Source organism: Gymnodraco acuticeps, unplaced genomic scaffold (genome assembly GCF_902827175.1).
Source record: "Gymnodraco acuticeps unplaced genomic scaffold, fGymAcu1.1, whole genome shotgun sequence".
Classification (NCBI taxonomy): domain Eukaryota; kingdom Metazoa; phylum Chordata; class Actinopteri; order Perciformes; family Bathydraconidae; genus Gymnodraco; species Gymnodraco acuticeps.
The window spans coordinates 187,603-198,504 of NW_022991064.1; the positions used below are offsets into that span (position 1 = coordinate 187,603).

The following is a 10,902-nucleotide window of genomic DNA, read 5'->3' on the forward strand; positions in this document are numbered from 1 at the left end:
TTTATATATATTTTTTTTTTTTTACAATATTCTCTAAAATGGTTTTTATAATAGCGTTATTTTTCCACCAAAGTTCCTTGTATGTGTAAACCTACTTGGTAATAGAAACGATTCTGATTCTGATTCTGTTTCAAGGGGCTGGACCCACGATACAAGGATCCCCGGAGCACGGCAGTCCGGCAGGGAAAGGCGGTGTGGGCATGGGGGGCGAGGAGTACGACACCTGGACGGACCTCCATTCCCGCACCTCGTCTTCTGCATCGACTCTGAGCGGCTGCCTGTCTCCGATCCTGGCCGAGGCAGAGGCGGACGAACCTGAAGAAGGTGGACTGACCTGTTCAGCCTCCCCTCGATTGTACCCCAGCCCAACAAGCACCCGATCTCCAGCTTTGGGCACCGGGGGCCACTGCCCGAACGTGGAGTTGCCCCAACTGACGGACCTGACGGGAGCTATCAGTCTAGACGAGAGCGGCTACCCCCAGTCACAGCAAATCAAATGCAACGGATACCCATTCGCGCCCAAAGCAGAGGGCTCCTTCTGCGCACCCATGTATGGACAGCCTTCCATGGGAATGCTGCGGCACCACACCCCCATGGAGACCATCCAGGAGATCAAGCCAGTCAATTTCCAGCGCCCGATGAGGGGCTACTCGGAGAACAACGCCCTGCAGAGTCTGTTGACCGGAGGTCCTTCGTACTGCAGCAAAGACACAGTGCTGGGCCGGGAAACTCACTCCCTGATGACGCAAGGGACCAACGGCGTGCACAATCAGAGTCGAAGCCACAATCACAGCCAAGAGCACGTTCTCAATCCCAGTCTACATAATGGCTCGGTCCATGACCAGAACACAACCCACCGTCAGAACCACAATCAGGGTCACAAACACCAAGCCAGTCTCGACTACAGCCACAAGCCGCACCCGGCACACGACTACGGTCCCAGTCACGAGCACGGACACAACAAAGTAAACGATCACAACCCTCGATCCAGTCAGAGTCACATGCACAACCCTCAGAATCCTATGCACCCGCAGGCCCTCTCCCCACGGGTCAGCACAGACATCCTGCAGCCCTACAGCCTCAAGACCTCCAGCCTCTACGCTCCCCGACCACACCTCCCAACATCGCCATCTTTGCCGCCAAACCCCGCTGGAGTCATGGACGTTCCCCAGGACCCCTGCCGCCTAGCATCCGCTCCTCACCCCCGTCACCAGCCTTACCCCGGAGCTCACCTTCAGGGTATGACCGACTCGTGGCACGGATACTACCATCACCACCATCCGGGGTACCATCAGCACAACTCCCACGCTAGAATGGCCGCAAACCTGGAGATGGAGAATGTCGCGAATAGTCTGGACTGTGACGTAGACTCCATCCTGCTCAATGACTTCATGGACTCGGCAGAGAGCATGGAGTTCAACTTTGACGGCTCTCTGTCCCAAGGCATGGGCATGGGGATGGGGATGAGTTTGGGGGCGTTTGCATGCCCTCCACCAGCACACAGCAACCAGAGCTGGGTGCCAGGGTGAACCCACGCCCGAGGGTTGTTTTTTGGATAGACACATGACCGGAAAGCCTGGATGCTGGTGGGCTGTACCCTTGGACTGTGATTTCTCTGAGACTGTAAAACAAAATATGTCATTTTGTTTCCCGGGGACTCTGTACACCCTTCCCTCCCACTCTGTTTATAAAGTCTACATATTGAACCTGCCCCCAATGCACCCAGTCCTAAAACCTTCCCATTTCTTGATTCCCTTTAGTTTTTGTTGTGTTTTTTGTAATGGTTTCCGCCCAATTTCCTCCGGCCTGCCTGTCCACTTTTATCGTTTTTCCAACCCAGTTGAGATTCAACCACGCCCACTTCCGCATTCCCGTAGCTCCGGGCGACTGCGTCATGGATGTATAAAGAGAACGTCCCCATGATAACAATGCTGAAGTAATATCAACTTTACTCTAGCTTGGGAAAAAAACAATATTGGTCGTTTATCAGTCAGTGCCAGTGCAAGCCATGCTGAACATTTTTACAGCGGTTTTAGGCAAACGGAATATATTTTGTCGTTTGAGAGTGTTGGAAATATACTCAAATTAGTATGTATCAAACAACAAAAAGACAAACTATTAGGCTACATTGTTTGCTAGTTTAATTTTCTTAAATCCATGGTCAATTGATATTAAAAGATCAACTCATATTTAATCAGCTATGCATAACTGTGATTTTCTTTCATATCTGCTTCAGTGGGCGTGGTTATATCTCGACTGGGTTTGAAAAACGATAGACGCTGCCTGTCCTAAGCTCTCAAGCACTTTACATCAATCCCTTTCTCCGTACAGATGCAGTAACACAAAGACCGGGCAAAGTCACGTTGTGTGTTGGATTATGTTTAATGTATGCAATCCACTTTACAGTATTATCTCCCACTACAAAGGAGGTGTTGTTTTTGACTCAAGTACATGATCAAACAGCTGCATAAATATCTTTCAATGTAGAGGTGCTCTCAGATTAGGGGTTAAAGGCTTTGAGGTTTAGGGATAAAGAAAAAAGGAGATTTTTTTGAAGAAGAGGGGACTAAAGGGAAGATGGTTAGGAAGGGAGCTCCACTGACTTCTTCCAGAGGACAGTCATACATCAACACAACATGCAACCATCAACACCGCTGCAATGAAACACAACGCCCCTTCTTTAATCTCCAAAGTAATGCCAGAGTGATGCATCACTATTGCAAATCTAATGCGCTAGTTTGTGTTTTTCCAACCCTCCTCCACCCTCCCCTCTTTCCCTCTTCAACTCCGGACACACCGGCTTAATGTGTTTTGGCGAAAGTGATGATTAAAGTCACTCTGCACTAAATGGGGGAGGGATTGCAAAAGGGGGTTGGTGGAGGAGAGATGATAGGAGAGGAGAGATGCAAATATTCCCTCTGTGCCTCTTCCTCTCCATTTTGTGGATTTATGTAGCTTTCCCCGTAATTAAATAAGCAACGATCAGAGCCTGCTGTACATCCTGAGCCGCTCTCTGATTGGCCGACTCGTCAGCTCCTTTAACGGCTGACCCCAGAACAGCTTTCCGTCAGAACAGGATGTTGATGGAGCTGCCGTCCTCAGACCCCGGTCAACCTCGTCTAATTCGCTCACACCCAGGTTCAAAGCCCTGCTCGGTGTTTTTTCACTCCTCGGCACCAGCAGATTACTATTTGGTGCTATCTCCTCTTCCCAGGCTCCCCTCCTATCGCACCGCCCCATCCTGGAGGTTACTCGGAGGGTAAACAAGAGTAATTAACCGCCAAACAAGACGGATGATTTATGCAAGTGTGTGTATTCGCTCATAGGTACAAAGTCATAATTCTTAATCCAAGAACAAGGAGGGCGATTTTGTTGAGAGGTGATGCCCAGCAACAAGGTAAAGCAGAAAAAACTGAAACGTTTACTTTAATTAAATGTATGTCAACAGATTTCACTTAACTGTATGAGGTTAGTTGAAAGCATAATATTAGGTTGAAGTTAATATTTTCTATTATAAATAAATAAAGCTTTATTTATATAGCACTTTTCATACAACGCATGCAGCTCAAAGTGCTTTACAAAATGACACATCACAAGTTAGAAAAAAACAAGAAATTCCCCTCAGATTATTTGTTAAGAACTTTAAAAAAGGTACATGCAGCAACATATAACATTCTATCAAGTTAATAAACACAAGGAGGTAATTATTGCTTTCAATTTAGTAGTTGAAAGTAATAATTACCTGTAGCCTAATCCTACCTACCTAATCCTACCTAACCCTAATAAGTCAGTTATTTGAAATATGTTGATATAATACATTAAATTAAAGTCCGTTTTTTACGTGTGTCCTTCGAACGTCTTATGTTTTCTCCAACCCAGTTTAGATGTAACCACTTCCACATGACAAAAGCATCCACGCAGCGTCAGAGCGTCACCCTTGAAGGGGTATAGGAATAGGAATTTCTTCAATTTATTTTTGAAATGTTCCGACTGGGATACTCCCACCTTCCAGTATACAACTGGAACCCACCATTAGATACACAGAGTCTGAACGAGGGGGGGGGGGGGGGGAGGGAGTTTACATGCAGGATCTCTGAGGCTAGAGGGAGGTTTTCCAGCTCGGTAGCTTTCTGTAGAATTGGCTGTTTGAATCGGGCCAAAATGTCAAGTGCTACTCAGCCGGCTCCGACCAGAGAGCCACTTCTCCCTCCTGAACAAGGACAATGGCGGGTATTTCCATTCGCATTTATTTTGCTTTTCTTCTTCCCTTTTCACGAGTTAAGATGGCCCATTGTTGTAAAACCCCACTGTAATTTGTTCTCTGGCCCTGTGTGCACTTGTGTGTCAAGCTTCTCGTTGGGTGTGCGAGTGTGTGTGATGTTCAAGAAATGATTTAAGGGAATATTGTTTGAGAAGTAACCCTGGTGTTTTCCACGCCTGGATGAGAGCAGCATACATAATATATACAGTTTATATTTATTGGTTATGGAGACGGGTCTTCGCAGGGCCGCTCACTGCTTTGTCTTCTCGAGGCAGAACGATATTTCACTTTGACCACATTTCATTCTGTACATAATCTATATTGAGAAAATTGTATTATAATTTTTTTGCAAATATCAATTTCTTTTCTAAAATGATGTATCTGCTCATCTGGTGACCGTAAAATAAAAACAAATAAGAAAACATGTGCGTTTTTCTGAGTGTCTCTGTTATCACATGTGCATTAATGTCAGATATAAACCTTATCTCCTGTATATGAAGTCTTAAATAACGTTATAATCAATCAATCAAACTTTATTCATAAAACACTTTCATTACAGCCACAAGCTGTAGTGAAAAATAACAATACATTAAGAATAAACTAAATAATACAAATAATAATAACTAAAGAATACAAAATTAATAACTATACAAATATATATATATATATATATATCACTTTTTTTGTTGAGTTTAATAGCATACAACACTCTTTGCCAATATGTTGAGTACACCAGAATGAGTTACATAAGATATATGTTTTTTTTTAGCGGGGATTATAATGAAATCTGCCTACAGAAGATAAAACGTAAAAATCACTATATGGAGTTACGAGGTTTCCCCACAAACAGCAGTCATAGGAGCTCATAACATCAGTAGGAAAATACATCACAGGACACATCATTAGCTGTGTGTGTGTGTGTGTGGGGGGGGGTGCATCTGGGTGTGTACATGAAAGTGTGTGTGTTGCTGTTTCTATACAGAACAATTGTAGGCTACCATATGTGTGTATAAAGGGTGCATGTGCTTGTTTATGTGTGTGTGTGTGTGTGTGTGTGTGTGTGTGTGTGTGTGTGTGGTGTGTGTGTGTGTGTGTGTGTGCTTGTTTATGTGTGTGTGTGTGTGTGTGTGTGTGTGTGTGTGTGTGTGTGTGTGTGTGTGTGTGTGTGTGTGTGTGTGTGTGTGTGTGTGTGTGTGTGTGTGTGTATACAGGGTGCATGTGTTTTTCGGTGTATTCATGTCCCTGTGTATTTATCAAAGTGTGTATGATTGAGAGTTTAGCACACCACCACACCTCATTTTTGGGACTGTCTGAGTGTGTGTGTGTGTGTGTGTGTGTGTGTGTGTGTGTGTGTGTGTGTGTGTGTGTGTGTGTGTGTGTGTGTGTGTGTGTGTGTGTGTGTGTGTGTGTGCTTCGTCTAGCGCCTGTGTGATGAGTCTCGTTAGCAACCCGATGCCATGCCACAGCTGTGTGTGTGTCCCAGCGGAGTTTTCCTCACTGAGGGACCGACTGCATCTGCACCGCCATACTGTGCCTCACACACACACAACACACACACACACGCACACACACACACACACACGCACACACACACCCACACAGACATATGGCTGTGTCCTCATCACCCCCTCACCTCTGCGGCTGTGTGGTGTGATCCTGCAGAGAGCAAGACAAAGTAAAACCAGGTAAAGAGTAATGGATTACATGAAACAGGATTAATTAATCAGGATATTAAAACTAGGTAACTGTGTTATTTTATAGTTGCATTAAAAACATTCTAAAAGTGGGGATGATTAGCAGGATAACAATGTTATATAATACATAATAAAATCAAGAACAATACAAAGCTTCCATTTTAACATTGTGGCCTCTAGTTCAAAGAATCATTTCACAGGTTAATGATTTGTAAATGACAATATGTTTAAAGAGTCCTCTCCTGCTGATGTTCAGGTGTATATCAGTATGTAGTGTCTCTACTTTAAAGAGTCCTCTCCTGCTGATGTTCAGGTGTATATCAGTATGTAGTGTCTCTACTTTAAAGAGTCCTCTCCTGCTGATGTTCAGGTGTATATCAGTATGTAGTATATCTACTTTAAAGAGTCCTCTCCTGTTGATGTTCAGGTGTATATCAGTCTGTAGTGTCTCTACTTTAAAGAGTCCTCTCCTGCTGATGTTCAGGTGTATATCAGTATGTAGTGTCTCTACTTTAAAGAGTCATCTCCTGCTGATGTTCAGGTGTATATCAGTATGTAGTGTCTCTACTTTAAAGAGTCCTCTCCTGCTGATGTTCAGGTGTATATCAGTATGTAGTGTCTCTACTTTAAAGAGTCATCTCCTGCTGATGTTCAGGTGTATATCAGTATGTAGTGTCTCTACTTTAAAGAGTCCTCTCCTGCTGATGTTCAGGTGTATATCAGTATGTAGTGTCTCTACTTTAAAGAGTCATCTCCTGCTGATGTTCAGGTGTATATCAGTATGTAGTGTATCTACTTTAAAGAGTCCTCTCCTGCTGATGTTCAGGTGTATATCAGTATGTATTGTCTCTACTTTAAAGAGTCCTCTCCTGCTGATGTTCAGGTGTATATCAGTATGTAGTGTATCTACTTTAAAGAGTCCTCTCCTGCTGATGTTCAGGTGTATATCAGTATGTAGTGTCTCTACTTTAAAGAGTCCTCTCCTGCTGATGTTCAGGTGTATATCAGTATGTAGTATATCTACTTTAAAGAGTCCTCTCCTGTTGATGTTCAGGTGTATATCAGTCTGTAGTGTCTCTACTTTAAAGAGTCCTCTCCTGCTGATGTTCAGGTGTATATCAGTCTGTAGTGTCTCTACTTTAAAGAGTCCTCTCCTGCTGATGTTCAGGTGTATATCAGTATGTATTGTCTCTACTTTAAAGAGTCCTCTCCTGCTGATGTTCAGGTGTATATCAGTATGTAGTGTCTCTACTTTAAAGAGTCCTTTCCTGCTGATGTTCAGGTGTATATCAGTCTGTAGTGTCTCTACTTTAAAGAGTCCTCTCCTGCTGATGTTCAGGTGTATATCAGTATGTAGTATCTCTACTTTAAAGAGTCCTCTCCTGCTGATGTTCAGGTGTATATCAGTCTGTAGTGTCTCTACTTTAAAGAGTCCTCTCCTGCTGATGTTCAGGTGTATATCAGTATGTAGTATCTCTACTTTAAAGAGTCCTCTCCTGCTGATGTTCAGGTGTATATCAGTATGTAGTGTCTCTACTTTAAAGAGTCCTCTCCTGCTGATGTTCAGGTGTATATCAGTATATAGTGTCTCTACGTTAAAGAGTCCTCTCCTGCTGATGTTCAGGTGTATATCAGTCTGTAGTGTCTCTACTTTAAAGAGTCCTCTCCTGCTGATGTTCAGGTGTATATCAGTATGTAGTGTCTCTACTTTAAAGATTCCTCTCCTGCTGATGTTCAGGTGTATATCAGTATGTAGTATCTCTACTTTAAAGAGTCCTCTCCTGCTGATGTTCAGGTGTATATCAGTCTGTAGTGTCTCTACTTTAAAGAGTCCTCTCCTGCTGATGTTCAGGTGTATATCAGTATGTAGTATCTCTACTTTAAAGAGTCCTCTCCTGCTGATGTTCAGGTGTATATCAGTATGTAGTGTCTCTACTTTAAAGAGTCCTCTCCTGCTGATGTTCAGGTGTATATCAGTATATAGTGTCTCTACGTTAAAGAGTCCTCTCCTGCTGATGTTCAGGTGTTATCAGTATGTAGTGTCTCTACTTTAAAGAGTCCTCTCCTGCTGATGTTCAGGTGGTATATCAGTCTGTAGTGTCTCTACTTTAAAGAGTCCTCTCCTGCTGATGTTCAGGTGTATATCAGTATGTAGTGTCTCTACTTTAAAGAGTCCTCTCCTGCTGATGTTCAGGTGTATATCAGTATGTACTGTCTCTACTTTAAAGAGTCTCTCCTGCTGATGTTCAGGTGTATATCAGTATGTAGCTGTCTCTACTTTAAAGAGTCCTCTCCTGCTGATGTTCAGGTGTATATCAGTATGTAGTGTCTCTACTTTTAAAGAGTCCTCTCCTGCTGATGTTCAGGTGTATATCAGTATGTAGTGTCTCTACTTTTAAAGAGTCCTCTCCTGCTGATGTTCAGGTGTATATCAGTATGTATGTCTCTACTTTAAAGAGTCCTCTCCTGCTGATGTTCAGTGTGTATATCAGTATGTAGTGTCTCTACTTTAAAGAGTCCTCTTCCTGCTGATGTTCAGGTGTATATCAGTATGTAGTGTCTCTACTTTAAAGAGTCCTCTCCTGCTGATGTTCAGTTGTATATCAGTATGTAGTGTCTCTACTTTAAAGAGTCCTCTCCTGCTGATGTTCAGGTGTATATCAGTATGTAGTGTCTCTACATGTCTCCATGCTTTAATGTTCAAAAAGCTCTTTATTTTTCTCATAATGCCTGTGCTGCAACACCTCTTTTCACCCTCTGTCCAGTGTGCTCTGATTGGTTAACTGGCCGGCTCTGTTGTGATTGGTCAACCAGCTTAGTGATGTCCTGCCCCTTAGCCTATCACGTACAATGTGTTGGAGCGCCAATAGAAGCTGTATTGTGACAAAGTGTCACTATATTCTGGAGTCCAATGGAGGCGTTTGAGGGCCTGAAATGTAATGCAGTAGAAGTGTGAAGTTTTTTATATAGTCAGGTCTTCATAAATGCCAATAAAAGTCCTCGTGTCCCTTCAGTATATTAAGCCCCCCATTAAAATCGTAGCACTTTCCTTTTTTACACGGACAGATGATCTATTAAAGAGAGGGCGTTGCAAGAGGATTACGACAATTATCACATGTAAGTCCACACAGACTGCATACAGATGAGCAGCTGCGGACCGGAAGGGAATAACCGGACAAATGCAGTTTACACCAGCAGATCTCTGTCTAAAGCGTCTTAATAAAGCCTGATAAATTACATTATACAAAAAACTGGGACACACGTTGATTAGCTCACCCGTGGCTTTGTTTCCTCAGCGAATTAATGAAATTAACGAATGGAAAGAAATTAGGAGATTTGTTCAGAAACACAGTTTAATTCCTCAGCAGTGATCTGTGAGGCAGGGTGGGGATTTTGAGGTATTTTTAGTCTCTATAACAGAATTATAGAGATTTGTCATTAATGTTTACAATATATTTTTGTCGTAAGGATTCTTTATGTTATATTTTGTATACTTTTGATGAATAAAGTAACCCCCCCCCTGCCTTCACCTGCAAATGCCCCTGGAATAGATGTTTACCAACCACAAAAATACTCAAAATGACAGCTCCAAAAAGAGACTTAACGGTCCTACAGAAAGGAGCAAAACTACCAAAAACGGACTCAAAATGACCACAAAAAGTCTACAAAGAGACATTAAAAGGATAAAAAAGAGATGCAACCAGCTGCAAAGACACAATCACAGTCTCATAATGACTACAAAGAGACACAAAAGTACCACAAAATAACTACTAAGGAACATAAACCAAACACAAGAAGACCCAAAACAACAAAATAACTTACAAAGGGACACAAATCAACTACAATTAGACAAACAAAAAAAACTACAGAGACTAAAAAGGAGACACAAGACAACTACAAGACTCAAAAAGGCATACTGTACAAAGAGACATAAAACACATTAAAAAATCAGACAATAATACCCAAACACTTACAAAGGAACCAATGACGTATAATTACCAAAGACTGTTCCTCATGTGCACATTACAACTAATTCATTTTTAATAGCTCCTGAAACCATTCTATCAATAAGTCTCTTCTGATTTAAAACCACTTAATGTATCAATTATTTTAAGCAATGATAGCGAGGAACAATGCAGCGCTGAAACGAGGATATTCCATCCTTCTTTACATGTGTGTTATTCTAATTTCCTTTGTCTTCATGCGATAAAGCAATACTGTTAATAATATATTAAATATATTCTCATACTAACTGACCCCGGACACATTTCCATGCAGGAACAAAATCTGTTTTCCAACCCGTCGTCCTCCCCCGCCGTAAAGTAACAATCAACTTCCAGATCAATTAGCATTTGGTGTCAAATCTCCCGCGGTACGCGCCGAGCTGCATGTTTCTGAGGGGATAATTGTTGCCTGGCGGTGGTTTGTGAAGTCGCTCGCTGACTGATACATACATGAACGGTAATTATTAACGAGCACATAAAGACACATAAAGAGTGAGTGACACCGGTAATTAACACAAATGCAACACCTCTTTCTTGTGCCTTTCTGAGGGGCCCCAGCCAGAATAATCCATCTTCCATCGTGTCGACGCTGAGATTGTCACGCTCGCTAATTACTCTTTAAAATAATCAGATGGGGCTGGAGACGAAGCTCGGTTCCTCGTCTTCTCGGAGGAACGAGAGGTTTAATCTGAGGCGAGATCAGAGCGACCGGGAGCAGGAGGGAAATGAGAGGGAATTTGGGCATCTTAACAAACTCTTAATTACGTTCTCTATCCTCTGCATGGTGAATTAATGAAATGGATCAAAAAGAGGAAGAAGTTAACGCGGACAGTTTTTCAGAAACACACTTCAGCTCCTCAGCAGTGATCTGTGTCACTATACCAGAATCAGGAAGTGCTTCTTTGGAGTTAATGTTAACAACATCAATGTTGTCGTATGCGTT

At 42.6% G+C, this 10,902-nt stretch overlaps 1 protein-coding gene across 2 annotated transcripts in view; it reads left to right on the plus strand.

Moving 5' to 3' along the window:
* Window positions 1-4,656, plus strand: part of foxo6b (forkhead box O6 b) — a 56,326-nt gene extending 51,670 nt beyond the window's left edge. The window contains exon 4 of one of the 2 annotated variants that reach the window (XM_034236650.1): window positions 136-4,656. In XM_034236650.1, coding sequence (XP_034092541.1) covers window positions 136-1,529 — 1,394 coding nt within the window. In that variant the 3' untranslated portion in view covers window positions 1,530-4,656. The remainder of the gene's footprint in view (window positions 1-135) is intronic. The other variant, XM_034236651.1, reaches the window with a different exon arrangement.
* The last annotated feature ends 6,246 nt before the right edge of the window (window positions 4,657-10,902 follow it).